The sequence below is a fragment of the Apaloderma vittatum genome, unplaced genomic scaffold (assembly GCF_000703405.1).
Source record: "Apaloderma vittatum isolate BGI_N311 unplaced genomic scaffold, ASM70340v1 scaffold9362, whole genome shotgun sequence".
Lineage (NCBI taxonomy): Eukaryota > Metazoa > Chordata > Aves > Trogoniformes > Trogonidae > Apaloderma > Apaloderma vittatum.
In genome coordinates, this window is record NW_009703048.1 from 1 (window position 1) to 18,284 (window position 18,284).

An 18,284-nucleotide genomic window follows, 5' to 3' on the forward strand; every position below is an offset into this window, starting at 1 on the left:
AGAAGCTACAGGCTAGTCAGCATCACTTCAGCCCGGGGTAAATGTGCCACGGTTCAGCCCTCTGCCTGGTTTATTTATCTCGGCTGAAGTGCTGAGCCACTGACGGCGATGAGCTTGTGTCAAGTGAAGAAATTGTCCCAGTGGCTCTCTGGTCATGTACATGCAATATTGTGTTTTAATTGATTGAAGGAGGTACTTTGCTTGCTTCATCCGTATAAAATCGTAGAACAATTTTAGCTGGAATTTTGACCTGTGAAGGCCATTTGGTACCAGCCCAGCTCAGCACAGGGCTAGTTAGCATGTTGTAGCTTGCATCAGTTGCCTCCCATCCTTCCATTGTGCATCTCTGAGAAGAGTCTGCTGGGTCTGTCTTCTTGATAACCTACACTATATCCCACTAAGTAGTTGCAGACAGCAGGAAAGATTTCATTTTGACTCTCTCTTCTCCAGGCTGAGCAAACCCAGTTCTTCATTTTCTCATGTTATTTTTCCAGTCCCCTGACTATCTTAGTTTTCTTCTCCAGAATTGTGCACAGCACTCCAGGTTCAGTCTCACAAATGGAGAGGACAGTTCATGTTCCTCAGCCTGCAGCTGTCCTCTCGCTAATACAGCCCAAAGATGCTGCTGGCCTTTGTGGCTGCAAGAACACATGGCTGATTCTTGTTAATGTTCCTTTTCTTCACGAGTTAGAAATGCTTTAAGTGTAACTGAAATTTTGGTCTTAGACTTGTTTAATGTTTGGTGTGGTTTGCTTGGTGATGGTGACAGTATAGCAGAGAAGTTGAATGTGCCAGTAGGTGGGTAGGACTGTTGAATAAAACTTTCATTTAAAGCATTCTTTTTTTATTATTATTATTCTTTTTTCTCCCACAGGATGCACTGGCTTAGAAGAGCTGATGGGGATTGATCCTTCATTTGAAGTGTTCCAGTCCAGTTTGTTTAGTTCCACCTCCAAAGGCCTGGAACGCAGTGTTCAGTCAAAAGCAGTAAATCAGCAGCTGAATAAGAATATTTCGTTGTTCCTAATTCACCTGTCCCCTTACTTTATGCTCAAGCCAGCCCAGAAGTGCCTTGAATGGCTGATTCACAGGTAATACGCTGGATATCCTACATGTCAAGGCTACTAGAAATGCCAGGCTTTTTTCTCCAATGAGGGAAAATTTTGAATGATTTTACTTTAGTTTTCTGAAAATACAGGTTAAAACCTTAAAAAGAACCATTTGGGCTTGCTTTTTATGGGGCCAGATTTTCTTCTTCGCCAAATAGGTTTTTGTCTTGATAGATTTCTGTGAAAATTTTGACCTGTCATGACAAGAGCTATTGTTTGCCAAGCTCTAGCCATCTTACAGGGGACCTACAGAGGCATTTGTGTAATATGCTATTAGAAATGGGCTATGTAAAATAGCTAATTGTCAATATTAACTGTGAACCATGAATAGCGTGCCTGTGTATTCTAACACAAGTATTTCACGATTATATAGGAAGGTGCAAAGAGAAAACAAACCACAATTTTGTGATGTATTTATTTATGTAAATTAACCTAGCCAGTTAGAGTAAATTTAATATTTCCTGTCATGAAAGAGTGGGCTGTTTTGCTGATGCAACCTTTGAATCACAATTTTATATTTATATATGTATGTATTATACTGAAATTCATACTAGGTTGTTGTAGTGTCTGGTTTAATATTGAAATCTATGCAGACAAAACTAAGGTAATCTGAAGTCCTGTAGAGACCTGAAATTATTGAGGGCGAAGGAAAAAATTCCTAGCACTGTTCCTTCTTCTGGCACGTGCAGGCTAACGGCCACCTTGGGATTCCAGGCTCTAGGTGGACCATCTGTCTGAGTCAGTACAAGAGTTGTTTCTTGTCTTGCTTAGACTTCTGGACTTACAGATAATTACTAATTGTATATGTATGTTTTTCCCTTAGATTTCACATCCATCTCTACAATGAAGATAGTTTGATTGGTTGTGTTCTGCCATATCATGAGACGAATCTATTTGTGAGAGTTATTCAGCTTTTAAATATAAAAAGTCCAACTCATAAATGGCATTGGATGGATCCAATAAGGGTAAAGTATCTAACAGGCACAAGTTGGGACAAACATGAGGAACTTTGTTGCTAATATCTTGATTCTATTACTAGGTTTATGAATATGGTCCACCTGTTTGTGCAGTTAGTCGTGGAACCTGGTTGCCCACCTGTTTCTTCTATCTTTAAAGTTAATTGTAAAAAGCTTTGATTATATTTACTCTTTGTTATGGCAAAATTAAAGGACGCTTTTAGGGTGCTAGTATTTGGTACTGCTAGGAAGATAGGTTGATTACTAAAATGCATTTTTTATTTGAGCATAGATTATATGTAATTCTCTTAATCACTTGTCTTAATGTAGATACAAAAAATTACAGAGGATTGTGTGGGTTTCCATTGCTTATTTTGGTTTAAATGCCAGTAACTGAGTGGTAAGACTAATTTAAAGATTATATTGGTTTTTGCTTTGGGTGTTTCAATTTACCGTTGAGTGTTCTAATTTTAATCTTTTTTTCACCATGTAAAGAAACCTGGAGTCCCACTGGCAAGGGGCACTGTCATTACACACTGCTACAAAGACTTGAATTTCATGGATTTCATCTGCAGGCTGGTGGCAAAATCTGTGAAGGTTGTTCATTTATTCTAGAACATTTTTTGTTTGGTATCACTTGGTTTTCTTCATCTTTGGGTAGTACTATGCTATTTACTAATATTTTCAATTACATATCAAACAGTAAAAGGAGTCCATCAGGAATTCTTGTAAAGAAGTGACTGAGAACCAATGAGACATGACAAAACACTCTGGCAATACTATATTGTTTTAAAGTACTTCATGGTTTCGAATTTTTTTATAAAGTGATTCCTGCTATTAGTTTGTAACTGTGCTTTGAATTTGGGTATCTCTTTTGGGGGCTATAATGGGTGTTCTAAATATACATCTTCAAATATTAATGAGAACTTAAAATTGAGGATGTTAGAAGGTGAGCGGATTTATTAGGTTTTTCAGTTGTCAGAGAACTAGTTTTATAGCTTCAGGAGGGCAAGATGTGTGACAGTTCCATTTATTTAGAGAACTAGAATGTGTGTACTGTCAGACTAAGTGAAGCATGCACAGGAACAGGGTTTGTTCACAGATGTAGTAGGGGTGTTACACATACACAAGTGAGCTTTTTGGCTGTCCAGTTCTCAGTCTTGAGCATTACACCAAATCACAAGGGATTTAGGTTACCTTGTTATGATGAACAATGGTAACCGAGGACATTTCCCTCTACCTTGTCTGTGAGGGGTAGCAGTGACGTCTGTCGAGGATCACTGCTAGGAGGAGGTGGTGACTTAAGTTGTGCCAGCAGGACCTGATAGAGCTGACATGCTGTGGAGTTCTGAGATTTTGCTGGTTTGAGGGAATGCTATATACGCGTTTACACTTTTCCTGATGTCTGAACTGATTTTTCTTGTTCTGTGGTCCAGGTCTTTTCAGAGTATCCTGGCAACTCTGCTCAGTTGAGAGTTCTTCTTGTATTTTATGCCTCCACCATTGTATCAGCTCTTGGAGCTGCAGAAAAGATAACAGACCCTATAGTGTCTATGCTGCTCCCTTACATCCAGAAGGTACGTGAAGCTTTGTTTTCCTTCCTGTGTGGTGAAGTGTACTGTGATTTGCAGGCACGTGTCTACAAATAACAGTTCAGATGGAGTTTTCTCTGAGAAATGTATTGTGCCACATGCCAAAATGGCCAGTTCAGCTCTGAGCTAAGCTCAACTACTGTTGACAGCTTCCGCCTTAATAAAAACTTGCCAGGAAGCAACAGTAAGGAGTCTTGCTGCATTAGGCACGTGAAGCAAAATGATCCGAGTCTCAATCTCCTTCTGCAAATAATATACAGGATGCAAACAACGATTTTACAGCATGTCCGAGCACTTGTAAACTCTGGGTTTTAGCAAACTGTATTGGAAAACAGGTTCCAAAAATAACATCCACTGGGCTGTTCTCTTTCCCACTGGAGTAAAAGCTACTCTGGATCAAACATCTATAGTGAACATCAGGCAGGTGAAGGTCCCGTAACAGTGTTATTTCACACCACAGGTAAGCATTTTCAGAGCTCTGTTTCATGCTCTGCATGAAGTGTAGAGCAGAGAATGGAGCCGTATGAAGTGGATACACAGTTCAAATTAACCTCTTTGCCTTAAAGACTTATTATACTAACCAGTGAGGAAATTGAGTCAGAATGGACAGCCTGCTTTAATATCCTCTTTCCTTCAGGATTGTTGCTCTGTTAATGAACAGAGCAGCAGTTAATGAGTGTGTCTTCTGAATGTGTGCACCCTGTGTCACAGCTTTTGTTTGAAAGTTTATAGATCCCTCAGAAGTTAACACATGGCAAAGAAGATAGTGTGAATCCATGTTTGTCAGAATGCAGATTATTTTTGTGTTAATGGTGTTAAAAATCCACCTTTATCTCTTTTCCTAGGGCTTGAAATCCTCTGTACAAGATTACAGAGCTGCAACATACATGATAATCTGCCAGATAACTGTAAAAGTGACTGTGGAGACTTCCTTGGTGCATTCCCTGATGTTGCAGATAAGCAAGAATTTATCTAAAGTGCCCTCATTAGTCAGAGATGGGGTGGCATGCTTGAACCTACTTCTGCAAACTCAGAAAGGAGACAAACTTGGGAAAAAGTGAGTCTACATGAATTGTGTTTTCCCACTTTTTGATAATTTTGTTCTTTTTTTTAATCCTCATTAAAGAGATAGTTTTCAATCAGAAATTTTGGTATTTCAAAGGGCTCAGAAGTTTCTTTGACTTACTTTGAAAATTTGCATGCTCACTACATTTAAGAAGTCTCAGTGATGAGAGTCTGTCACCTTTTGTTCACTCTCCTGCTGCTTCCTTCAGTAACGGATTGCTGTCAATGTGCAAAACTGAACCCTGCCAGTAAGATATTTTCTTGAAAGTGAGAATCCTGGAAGAGAAGCCAGCGTAGTAATAGTAGTGCAACTTTGAGGTTATTTGAATAGCTTGGAAAAAAAGAAGTTCTGTCCCTTCAGTGGAAGGGCTTTGAGTTCACATAGTTCTGAAGTGTAAGTGCTTCTATACCACTGCTTCTTTGGTCCCACAAGTCAGATGTTCTTATGGAAGTAGATGGAGTATTTCATTCCTGTTGATCTCTCTGCCCTGCCCTGATACAATTAGCGAGTGCTATTAGCATACAGTTGGTGAAGGACGTCCCGTGTGCTTGCTGGCAGAGAGGTTAATGTGAGTGTTCCAATAAAATAAACTTTTACTGGGATAAGTACAGTGATTTCCTTCCAGGTGCTTAAACACAGTCATAGAAGAGGGGAATGGGTTAAAAGCGGAGGTATGGGGAATTGGGGAGAGGCATGCTTGATGCATTATGCAGTATCCAGCCAAGTGGGTATAAAAGGAGGAAAGATGAGAGAAAACTTTTTATTATAAAACCAGAAAGGAAATTACATCTGCTCTCTTTTGAGGATCTCCCGTCATTGAGCTAGTATTTCTCCTCCCTTCCTTTTGCTGCTGCTGGGTTATAGATACGTTCGTTGCAATGTGAGGATAACTCTTTGTGCAATCCTCACAAGTGTTTTTTCTTGTACTGCCAACTTTGCAAAGACATCAGTGTGTTCACTGGGCTGTTGCAGCAGCTGGACTCAATATGACTGGCAGTACCCTGTTTTCTTTTTGGATGTTAAATATACCAGTAAGCTTCTGCCAATAAGGAAGTGGAACCTTTTGAATCTTTTCAGCATTTGTTTACATCAAGGCTGTTACCTGATGCTGAGAATTAAATCCATAAGAAATCTGCATGGTTTGAAAGTGTTGGTAACCCAGCTGAGCATGCATACTTTTTTGTATTTCCATGTTTCATCGTGCAGGCCATTTAATTATCTGTGCAAAACTCCAGAACTGGTAACACTTCTGCAAGGCCTTTCAGCAGGCTATGATATCTCTCCTCTTCTGCGTTACCTGTTGCCGCACCTTGTTTCCACTGTCATGAAAAGCGATACAGGTGAGTTAGGAGATGTTTTTACAATTTCATTGAGTCTGAAGGGGACAGGTGGCTGTGGTGAATGTTGTAACTGTAATTTTGTTTGCTTCTGCCATTAAAACTGCATCAATATGTTTGAAGACCTGTTTGAGCTTTTTTTTTATGTGTGTTGCTGTTTGTTCTTCCAGGCCCTACAGAGGAGGTTAAATATTTTAGGTATTGTTATATCTATATAGCTTTGATTTAGATGTTGATTTGTGGTATTGCATCAGTAACTTAACTTTGATGTATTACTTTTCTGACTCTTAAAAATGATTTTGCAGGACTACAATACATCTCTAGGTAGATTATGTGTACTCCACACATAGATTAAGTACTGGAGATCTGTGTTTACTTGATAAATTAAATGTGCCTGGAAACAGTGTGGGACAGACAGGCTGACTGGCATTGCAGTAGTAGCCTGTGTCTGCGCTACTAAATCTGCTTTCACTGTGGACTTGTAACTGCTAAATCACGACTGGCAAAGCTCTTCTGTTGAAAACGTCCAGATTTGCTCCAGGGAATGCTGTCAGGAGTTGCTGGCACAGGTTATGGTAGCAGTTCTGTAACATTCCAAAGCATACTTGAGTTTACTAGTAGCAATACAGCCTTTTGTGTTTTAATGACATTGGTATAAAGCCTTGCTAGCACTTCACGGAGAGTTATTGCCAGTAATCAGCAAACACTGGTCTTCAAGCTGCGTGCTTGGTTCACCATATAGGTTATGCCTGTATAAGCTATTACCTTCAATCAGGATGAGAGGGTTATTCTGTTGTCCTTAGAGGAACAAGAAGAATCTGAGGAGACAGAGAATCAGATTTACATCAGTCATCTTGAAGCTATTCTTCAGAAGATACCACTGGAAAAGGGTTTGGATCACCTCTTGGCTTCGTGAGTTAACTTCAGTTCTTTTTCTTCTGCACTACTACAGTCACTTATGGTTTAATAACAACTAATTGCTAACAATGACATTAGCATTATATGAGCATGCTTTTCTGAGTTCATAAGTTAGCTCCAGACCTGGATTTTGAAACTGAAACATTCAGTAATCCAGAAGAGCCATGCTTCTAACACTTGTGGGAATACTTGTGAGACAGTGAAACTTCAGGCAAAGAGCAGATCTGTTCTTGCAATAAGTAACGCACGTTATTCCTAACCTGCTTAGCAGTGTGTGGTTCATAAGGTTTGTGAAAACTGTACTATCAGGAAAATGGTGACTTTTTGTTTTATCTGTAATTCTAGCAAGTTTCTTGAAGAGTTTGTCTCCTGTGGTACAGAGATTGAATCTAATCCCACCAAAATGGCTGCACTCAGTCAAAAGATGCTTCCTCTTATCAGACTTCTTGAGAGAAAGTAAGTTCCATTTTTCTATGACAAACCCCCAGTGTGTAGAGTGGTGATGTCCACTGTCATTTTGGCTTATTGGGTGTAGTTAGCACAATATTCTTACCCAGATAAATACAGTGAAGTTAACTGTCTCCTAATCTTTGTCCAAACTTTATTCTACTGAGCTGCCCTTATGTATTTTGTTATCACTGTAATATATGGACACAGACCTACTGGCCTTGTGTAGCACGACCTTTTCTGCTACTTATTTATCCTAGTGGTCTGCATATCGTTCATTGGTGTTAAGACATGATGGTTGATTGCCTTTGCAAAGCTACTTAAAACAACTGGTTCAGATGAGTGCATTCAGCTTCTTTGTATTTCCCTGCATTTCTCTAGAAATCATATGCTGTTCTGTAGTGCTCTGTGGGAAATACTGAGGGTTTTGTCTGTTGGCAGGTATCCGAAAGCCTTAGATGCTGTGTTGGAGAAGCATCTGGAAGATTGCGTGGATGAGGCCGACCAAAATCTTTTTCACCAATTTATTTCTCTTTCATTAAGCTGTGGCAAATACAAGGTGGGTAGAAGCTCAGTTCGTGCTATTAGCTGGTTATACTGTCAGAAAGCTGATATTTTGGCAAAGTTCTGCTCTTTCTCCCTCTTTTGAAACAAAATCTCTGCTGTTCGCACAAAAAAAAACACCCCACAACTTAAATAAATGTGATTTTTTGGAAATGTCTTGCTCAAAACTGTACTAAAATCAAAAGTTATCAGAACTTTTAAGTTTATGTTTATCATCAACAGTTATGACTGAGCTTTTTTTTTTCTGACTAAAATTTTTCCATTTCTGCCTGCCCTGAGTACTATCAATAAATTTTTTCTTTAGGAACATGGCCACTACATATACTGTAGTGGTCTATAGTGACATGGTGGTGCCCAACAAGGCCTCATATTAGTTAAAGGTACTGTCAGTGTCAGAGTTGTCTGTTTTGGGAAAGTCGACAAACAACCTTAGTGCAGTTGACAGAGGGTGGCTCAGTCCTTTTTGTTGCATTCATCTCGTGAATGTTTACAGTCGGTAACATGGAAGAGTAGAGTGGCTACAGAGTTCTTCCTGTGCCATTTCTGAGAGCAGGTGAAACTCCACCTAACTTAGAATAACCACAAATGTGACAAATCTGTCAGAGGAATATTATTATTAAGAGATTATTAGTATTATTGCTGTGTTTGCAATGACCGAAAGACTGAAAGCCCTTAGGAGAAGATGATAGAGAAGTGCTTTATGTATTTTTGTTCTGATTCAGAAAAGGCACAGATTCTGTGACTGAGTAACAAGTGGCTTAACAGAAAAGCAAGGCATGCGAAACAAAGGCATGTGACTCTCTTGTAGCCTTTAAGGTTCCCGAGATAAGTGCATGCAATTGGACTGGCAGGGATGACTTTTTAACGGTTTATATCTGTGCTCTGTCACACTGACATTGTCACTAGAGCTTTCTCAGAATCCTTAGATAAGTGTAGTGCTTTTCTAGGACAAAAAGGTGTCTGTGGCTTAGTGTACTTCTCAAGCTATATTCCAAAAACTGTCTGCCAAAGTGAAGAGCACCAAATCTGTCAGAGTTACCCAACATCATTGCTCTATAATCAACACTTTTTGGGTCTGAATTACACAGGTTTTCTTCTGGTACAAAAAATTACTGAGGGAATTTCTCCTGTTATCCTTGAATAAAATTAAAGTATTTTTAACATTCTGTATTTCAGTTTCTGGAAGACTCTGATACCTCCTTTCTGCTTAGTTTGAATCATCCTCAGCCAGCTGTGCGGGTCCTGGCTCTTCAGCATTTGAAAGATGTTATTGAAACATCCAAGGTTTGTGTCCTGAATCTCTCATAGAACTGACTTAACATTCAATATTTTCAAAAAGCTGTTTACCAGGCATACCAGTTGAAGATGAGTGGTACATTAAACTATTCGTATCGCATCCTCACTGTTTCACATGGTGTTTTCAGTAGGCTCCTGTCACCATTTTCCCATATATTCTAGAGTCTGGTTCTATTTCTTGTTTATTAAGGTGCTTGTAGACTAAGATGAAATCTAAGGTAATGGATACTTCTGGTTTTCTTTCTTCTGTTGTTGAAAGTTAGGTTTAATTTAGATGATGTTACTGCTTTTCGTGATTCAGATGTTTCATTAAAAGCCTGTAAGTTGTGCTACCAACAAATGATTATTTTTTTCCTTTAGCTCTTTTTTCCTCTTATTTTTTCAGGAAGGCTTTGATCAGTCTTTCATAGAAGAAGCAATTTTTGGTCGGCTCAAGGATGACAACAGAGATGTTGTAATGTCAGCTCTCAGTTCTTTGGAGGTAAATGTGTGTGTTTTGATATGTCAGCTGACGTTTTAGCTGGTCTGAAATACGTGTGTCTGGAATGTGGTCTTTTTAATTGCCCTTCTACTTGTGTCCATAGTCTACAGCTTTTGTCCTTTAACAGGATGAAGCAGCAGAAAATTAGAAGGCTTATGTGGTTTACCACCTCCAAATGCCCCCCAAATTTCTGCTTCCTGATCTTTCCCAAAGCATTTGCAGTTAACCTGACTTTGCTGGTGGTTTTTTTATGTAGCTACTAAAGCATATTTTAATCTTGGAGTATTTGAAGTGTGCTTTCTGCTTGTCCTGTACGTTTTTCTATAAAAACACAGGCACATTATCTACCTTTTGGATGGAAAATAGTGCAGTGACAAGTCATTACGTTAGTGAGAAGTGCTCAGTTGAATTTTTCCATGTGAGAGTCATCTGGTCAGGTGATAGTGGCGAAGTCCTAAACTCTAGCTCAGGTTTACTGGATAGGACTCTGGTATGCATTGTACTGATTGTTTCCAGCTAGAGTAACACTCTGTCTTCATTGCTTCTGTTAGTAGTAGTGGAGAATATTAGCAGAGGTACAATTGGTCTTGCGTGTTCATTCATTCTCAGTCACTAAAAAATAGAAATAGAAGCACCTGAGTGCTTCTTTAAACTTTAGTATCTTTGTTAATGTGCCTTGTAGTATCTGTCATACGGACGCTATCTAAAGTAAATGCAGTTCTTAATGTGTGTTGCTTGCTGTTTTATCAATTTTACCAAACATTTCTGCATTCAATAAATTCACTGTATTTTAGCACACCAAGAGGGCACATCAGGCAGCCTTGTAACTTCTGTTTAACCTGGTAATATTTTTATTGCCTGATCATCCATAAAAAGGCAATTAGTGATACTTGATCCTTGTTTCCACTTGGTATAGCAGATGCGTTTCTTTTAATTACTTTTCAGATTTTCAGGAAGCAAGTAAATCCAGAAGTAATAGTAACAAGTCTTTTGAACATCTTCCAGAAAGCTGATCTTTCAAAGGATGGAAAGTGGTATGGCACATTTTTTCAGACTACATGCTTTCTGTATAAATATTTTTTTTTAAACATAGCAATACTTTTAAAACAATTTTTCACTTCAAATACTTTTTGTTATGTTATGTCTGTGTGGGATTACAAGAGAAATGTTCAATTATTTGCATACCAAATGGTTGGGCTTGATGGTCTTAAAGGCCTTTTCCAACCTAAATGATTCTGTGATTTCCATATTTGTTCTCACTGCTGTCTGGATTCAGAAAATTGCCATGGGAGATGGAGAACAAATCAAGGAAAGGTTGCTGGTATGACTGTGCAGTGCATTTTCAACATGACTTGTTCTCTTTTAGGTACAAGGTTCTAGAGCGAGCAATAAAAATTTTAATCAAAGAGGAGATTCTGAAAGAGAAAAAAGAACTACTAGATGAAGCTGTAATGCGATTGTTACCTTTTATGGTAATCACTAATGCAAATTCAAAATCTTCAGATTGGAAAATGGCTGTTTGTCTGTCAGAATCTGATCTCTGCTCACTACACCCTTTACTGAAAGGCTGGCCAGAAGGTAAAGCATTTTTTTTCACGAGATTAGTTATAATAAATTGTGAGAATTTAGGATGTCATTGTTATTGAACCTTAACATTTACTGAAGGATATTGGTTGTCATTTAACAAGCTGTCATGCTGCGAGTTCTTTAAAAAACTCTTTGAAAAGATGAACAAGTTGTCTAGTGTATTTCTGCCATTTTTATTGAGCCACCAGTGTTTTAAGGTGATTTGTGTACCTGGATAGTGTGATTAATGGTTTTTTTCCCTTGGAATAGCTCTTGAAGAGGCGGTTAAATCTAGCGAGTCTGCAGAGTTGATTGGAGTGGCCAACAAGAAGATGATTCTGCTGTTTTCTAAAAACATGACTTCAGGAGACCCTTCCTTACTACTGCAAATGGTATGTGTACCATGCTACCCAAACTTTAAGAGATACTACTTTCTAGGTGGTCACTTTAGTAGGACAAATGCAATACAGAAGAACTTTGTATGTGCTCTTCTTAGCATTAGTATGCTGTCATCGAGCTGCTAGGCAAAGATATGGATGTGTTGGATAATAAACCCCAATACAATCTAGATAAAACAGATTTCTGCTATTGCCTGTTTGGACAGCTATGTAATAAATCCCAGGATTCTTTCCTGGAAAAAAAAAAGTAGAGAATAAACAAGTGTACCTCTGGGTTTTCATAGAAACAGATGTTTGTGCATTCCCAGATTCCAGAGAGTGCCATTTCAGCCAACGGTAACTTGTTACTGATGATAGACGGTACCAAGGATTTAATTGGGTATGCAAATGAAAAATTGTGTAAAGTCATAGTGAAATCCCACTGTTTTACAGACTTCTTTTTGGTATTTTTCCTACGTTCTCTTTTTTGAGGTTGATGATCTGATACGTGTTGCTGAGACGGAATCTGACAGTGTGAGACAGAGAGTAACTACTCATATAATTGGTTCAGTGCTTGTTCAGTGCTGCTGCAATACACAGCTGAAGGAAAATTATTTTTCAGTGGCTATCCGAGTCTTCCGTTTCTTGGATAAAAGAATTAAAAATCTCAGAGCTTGTGATCCTGCAGAGGTAAGATGTAAACAAGAGCATTTTCTTTGGCAAGAGCATTTTCTTTGTAATGGAGAAATCTTTCTTTTTTATTGTAGAAGTTCAGAAACCTTGAGGACTGAAAATCTCACCGTGATTTCTTTTCAGAGCAAAAACACATGCTTGGCAGCAGCACAAGAGGCGACCTTTAAAAATTTCTCTTACATTTTACCAGTCTAGTGAATCTGCATTAAAAAATTAAGAACTTCAGAGCTTTAGGCTGGCATCCCACCAAGTGGTTGAAAGTTTCAGTGCTGTGGGCTTAGCACAAAATTTGGACCATTTCTCACAGCTACGCTGTGACGTGGTGTGGTGTCATTGTTTGGCTTAGGAATATCGGGGAATTTAGTCATAAAGTTTTTTTCTGGCTTTTTCGGTAGAGGAAAGAAGGAAATTAAGTGGAGAGTGAAAAAGAGCTTTTATGGTGAGAGCAGGTCCACAGGAGGGCCATGAAAATGGTCAGAGAGTTGGAACGCCTTCTGCTGTGAAGAAAGGGCTGAGTTAAGGTTGTTCAACCCAGAGAAGAGAAGGTATCAGGAGCACCTTATTGTGTCCTTCCAGTACCTGAAGGGGACCTACAGGAAAGATGGGTACAGGCTTTTTAGCAGAGCCTGTAGTGACAGAACAAGGGCCAATGGTTTTAAACTGAAAGAGGGTAGATTTAGCTTGGATATAAGGAAGAAGTTGTTTACTGTGAGGCTGATGAGGTACTGGAACAGATTGCCCACAGCAGTTGTGGATGCCCCATCCCTGGAAGCGTTTGTGGTCAGATTCAGCGGGGCTTTGAGCAACTTGATGCACCTGCAAGGGGGCTTGGACTAGATGATCTTCGAAGATCCCTTCCAACCTAAACCATTCTATGAATTGCAAACTCAAGCAAGTTCTTACATCAATATTGAAAGTGCTGATCCTGAATGTGTTGGGTTTTGGCTTATTGTGCAGTTCCTTAAGCAGCTGTGTTGACACTTGTTGGGAGGGTAGCATGGAGGTAGAAGGAGGAGCCATCAGAGGGGGAGGAACAATGTTCAGAAAGAGTATTTCTGCATCTTTCTGCTACCTTTTTTTTTTTTGCTTTGTTTTTTATGCACACTGGAGTTTTATTGATTTATTTTGCTGTTGAAACACTTTGTTCTTTTTTTGGATGTAAGAAACCCATGTGGGCAGGACTATGTTTCTATGTGGCACCCCCTCAGATACACACAATCGCAGAATGTCAGAGGTGGGAAGGGACCTCAAAAGCTCATCTAGTCCAGCCCCCCTGCCAGAGCAGTACATGGTAATTAGTTCATCTGACGTCTGATTATTCCATTAAAGTGTTTTTGTATATACAGATATTTGAAGGATATGGATTACATTGCTGGAACAGATGAAAGGATTATACAATGTCCAGAAAATGCTCTAGCTCCTAATTCCTTTTGAGAGATTGGTATTTCACTCTTCTCTTACATTGCTTACATACACTGTTAATTATGATAGTAAGAGCTGGCATAGATTTTAAAACTGCAGATGCAACTTTAAAATCAGAAACATCATTCACTTCATAAGGATACCACCTTAGAGGTTGGACACTTTAGAAATATTTCTAAAGTTAAGCATGAAATTTCTGCCTTCTGTTGTATGAAATTGTGGCAATGTACATCGAAATGAATTTTCATTCACAGGAAACTTCCCTAATTTGGTCTGTTGAAACAACAGAGGAAACTTTGGTGCCTTCAGACTTGTTAACTGCATATATAGAAAAACTCACCAATGATCAGACTGCTCATGCAGAGGAGTCAGCTATGTTCCTGTTCTTATTAAAAAACTTCATTAATGGCCTGAAACCTCACCTGTCTGTTTCAAAAGGTAGGTGTGAAGGTTTTGACTGTCATATATACCTCAATGAAGTGAAGAAGGTTAATTTTTTTGTCTTCAGAAGATGGAAGCAAGCAAACCTTCTTCCTTTGTTGTTATTGAGATCTGTAAAGATCACTTACTTGTGAACATGAAATCAGCCAAATATATTGTCTTCTTTTAACTAGAAGTGTCTGGTTTCTCTGTGTTTCTGAAGAGGCTTATATGCATCTACTCTCTTAATTATATCCTGTGTTTTTTAGAGAAAACTTGGTGGAATCCTGAATCTCTGAATCAAGATAGCCGAGACTACATGCACCTCCTTTTGGGGCTGTTTGACCTACTTGTCTGTGGAGCTAGTGAGGGAAGCGATGCTGTTCAGTACAGAGCACTGATGAATCTCTTACTCAAGGTATTATTTTTTGCATTTGTTGTCATCAGCTATTATGCAATTACATAATTTTAAAGAAAACTGAGAAAATAAGAGAGCTGATCATTCAACACTGTTTGTGGCATGCTAATACTGTGATGAAAGTCTAATCTTAGCTGGTTAGTTAACCCTAAATAAATGTAGTAATAGCAAACTCAAGTTAAAAAACACAATAAATGGACCAGTTGCAGCAAAGGTGAAAACACTGATTTGCAGGACAAGGTCAAGAGCTTCAAGTTTGAGCTAAAAGTTTTGGTCCTATCCCAGAGCAAAGCAAACAGCTGCCCTGTTAAAATTTGTTCATTTTTAGATATAAAAATTGAAATGAAAACTTTCAGAAGGCATATTTCCTTATTCCATCATCTATGTTTTTGTAAAGAGAATAAGGAATTTTGACACTGTGGATTACAGGAATTAATACCTGCACACTCTGAGGAAAGGCAAGGCAAGTAATTGACACAAAGCTGCCATCACTGGAATTTAATGCTGTTTCATCAAGAAAAGCACATGACAAACACAGAGGAGGAAAAAAATAGCAACACTTTCATAGCAAGTCTTGTTTCTGATGTTAATTCTTGCATATAACTTTGTCTAGTTATCAGTCACTCCAAGCTCTAGTGAAATTGTACTGACACTGAGCTGTTAAAGAGATTGATTCAGTGCGTGACTAGTACGTGCAAATGCTGTTTACTCAAAAGCATCTGCTCAGTAACTTTTCTTCCCTAAAGACACTGTTTCTGACTCTCTAGTTGTCTTTCTGTGTACTTGTTTGGGTTTGGGTGCTTTATCAGATGTGAGTAGTAGTTTACCAAATAAACTGAAATTATTGAACAAGTCCATTATTTTGTTGTTGTTGAATTTAAGGTACATCTAAAAGATTCAGAGGTTCTCTTCAAATTCCTTTCAATTTTATGGACTTACAATTATAACCTTTCAAATCATCTGAACTATGAAGTTAATGCAATGCTACAGACTCAAGCTTTATATATTGGCTATGCACTGCTTGAATCACAGACATACCAAAAAAAGAAACAACTGCTCTTGCCGTCATCTCCAGGTAAAGTAAAATGGTATCTGTCTCTCATCTTAAGACTTAATCGCAGTATCTTTAATTTTGTGCAAATTTTCCTTTTTTTTATATCAGGAAGGGTATCTAGTTATGTGCAGCTGCATTAGGGCTGAGATAGCTCACTTTCTTGGTGATTCACTGCTGTAGTTACTAGCCCAAGCTTGGAAGTAAGTGAAACCACTTTTTTTTTAACCTTAAAGATATTAAAGAAATACGGTTCTATTCTAAAGAAGTCAGTTACTAGCACATTGCTGTCTCTGCAGTGTGTGTGTGGCAGTCAATAGCAATATATGAAGTCTCTGAGCTTAAAAATGAGTCTAAAGACCGATGAAGAAGTTTGGAGCCATAGATCTGCGAGACTCCTGTTGATCTTGTGTAGCCTAAAGGTTTATAGTGAAAAGAGATGGCATTTTAATTGCAAAGTAATGTTGCTGCCTCTTCAGGGCAGATGCAATAAAATTCTGACCACTGACATGATTCTGTTCTTTTCCTCCTTCCTTCCCTCACTCTTGTTGTAGTGGTGACATCTTTGCTAATTAACTTGGGTAGTCCTGTGAGTGAAGTCCGAAGGGCTGCTCTCAACTGCCTCCATTCCTTGAGAGGGGTAAAAGAGTCTGTATTTCATCCTGTCCTTCAGCATTTGGAGCAGAAGACAGAAGAGATCATATCTGACCCTACATACATAACACAGGTATTTTTGTTATTAAGGTGTAAATTAGTTCAAGTTTTGTCTGCTGCTATGAGCTCCCATCTTTTCTAAAAGAAACTAAGTTAACTGTGAAAGTTCATTGTTTTTTAGTTTATGATAGTAGACTGATTTTTTATATATATATATTTTTTTAAAATACTGTAAAAAAATTCAAGTGACTTATTACATAGAGAGAAGTGAGAGTATCAGTCAAATAAGGGGTATTAACTTGTGGTTTATTTATAGATGAAGAATTCTGTTTGTATTCAGATTGCATTATTATTGAAGCATTGAAAAAATGTTGTTTTAAGGCATTTTTATTGCAGGGCAAAGAACTTAATTTTCACTTTTTTTAACAAACTAGATTATAGAAACTCTATTTGAGGAACTTGAGACACAACCAAAACAGAAATCCCAGAAGAAAAAATTGTTGGAAGCCTTGGAAAGCATACTTGATTGTGTACAGAACCCTATTTTCCCATCATATATTACAAGAAACATAATGAAAATGCTTCATAGAGTTCATGGTGAGGTATGTGCCAGCTTTCTAGTTATCTTATGGGTTCTACACTTGATTGAGATGCTGCAATTAAATTTCGTTTAGTAATAATGCTGTTAATGCCTAATGGTTTAATAAATTACTAAGTTATTTGAGCTGACACCTCTGCAAAGTATGGTTTAATGAAACATAAAATATTTGCATGTTTCATCCAGGAATGTAAGGGCTGCGGAATTTTGCACTGGTGTTCTTAAGAAAACTTCCTTGATGTTACTGAAAAAGACTGTTTTAGAAGATGATTTTTCCCAAAGAAATTTGTTTCCTTGGTTAGATATCAGTCAATTATAGTTTTCTGTACAGAATTTTAGTGTATTAGGTTGTACTATCAATTTTATTGTTTTGTATTAACCATCCGTTACCTAGTATATTGAGAATTCTCTGCTGAAAAATATGAGACTTCAAAAATGAATGAAGTCTATGAATTTTTATGCTCTATTCAGTTGTATATGTCTTGAAAGGATTGTGAACTGGATAGAGGATGAGCGTTCTCGGGTTTTGTAGGAGACAGCAGTCATGAATTGGTGAAAAAAATCACCTTGTTTCTGTACTTCAAAAATATGAAATACTTTTCTGCAAGGGAGAGTAGCGAAGTAGCAGATGAATATATACTCAGGGAAATCTCACAGTAAGTCTTGTATTTTTCCTCTTGAATATCTGTTGCATAAAATACTATGTGCAGTGTGTTACTAGAGAGGGGATGTTGCTGTAAAATGAAGCTGTGCTACTGCAAGTTTGTTAAAATGAGAACGGATAAAAACTTCTGCATTTCTTCTGCGTGCAGATGGTCCTTTCTCACCTCTTGCCTGCACTAGACAGGTTGCTAGAGAAGGTCTTTAAGAAGCCTGAGGCAATGTTAAAAGATGAAGTTATTCTCCTGCATCTCATCCTTGGGAAGTTTAATGAATATTCAGCACCTCTCTTGTGCAAGGATCAGCAGAGTCTGGATTTATTTCTCAAAAGTCTGCATGCGGCCAAGAAAATTTATGAAGAAATTCCACCATTTCAGATCACAGCACTTGGGCAGGTACGGCTTCATGAAAGATCTTTATGCTTAAAGCAAACAGCAGTGTTTAAGATTGGATTTACAAGACCCTTTCTGTGTTAAGGAGTCCATAGTGTTTGACCCGTCTTTCTTTTAGTACAACTTTTCAAGGTCTCCATAGTCCTTTGAAAAATCTAAGCAGGCTGCAAAACTTTTTTTTCTTAAACTTAGGAAAAGTAGAAATTGCTACTTGCTTTGGTTTTGCACCTTGACAAATACAGAATAGAAGTATCATTGTATTTGCAT

The 18,284-nt window shown here is 38.1% G+C and overlaps 1 protein-coding gene across 1 annotated transcript in view; it reads left to right on the forward strand.

Moving 5' to 3' along the window:
* The first annotated feature begins 879 nt into the window (after positions 1-879).
* Positions 880-18,284, forward strand: part of HEATR1 (HEAT repeat containing 1) — a 34,881-nt gene continuing 17,476 nt past the window's right edge. The window contains 21 exon segments of the mRNA XM_009864463.1: positions 880-1,091; positions 1,933-2,074; positions 2,561-2,662; positions 3,502-3,642; positions 4,503-4,714; positions 5,930-6,063; positions 6,864-6,972; positions 7,324-7,434; positions 7,867-7,984; positions 9,166-9,273; positions 9,671-9,766; positions 10,712-10,800; positions 11,133-11,344; positions 11,603-11,724; positions 12,202-12,399; positions 14,079-14,262; positions 14,514-14,662; positions 15,545-15,737; positions 16,268-16,440; positions 16,802-16,969; positions 17,778-18,020. Of these exon segments, the coding sequence (XP_009862765.1) occupies positions 898-1,091; positions 1,933-2,074; positions 2,561-2,662; positions 3,502-3,642; positions 4,503-4,714; positions 5,930-6,063; positions 6,864-6,972; positions 7,324-7,434; positions 7,867-7,984; positions 9,166-9,273; positions 9,671-9,766; positions 10,712-10,800; positions 11,133-11,344; positions 11,603-11,724; positions 12,202-12,399; positions 14,079-14,262; positions 14,514-14,662; positions 15,545-15,737; positions 16,268-16,440; positions 16,802-16,969; positions 17,778-18,020 (3,198 nt within the window). The 5' untranslated portion in view covers positions 880-897.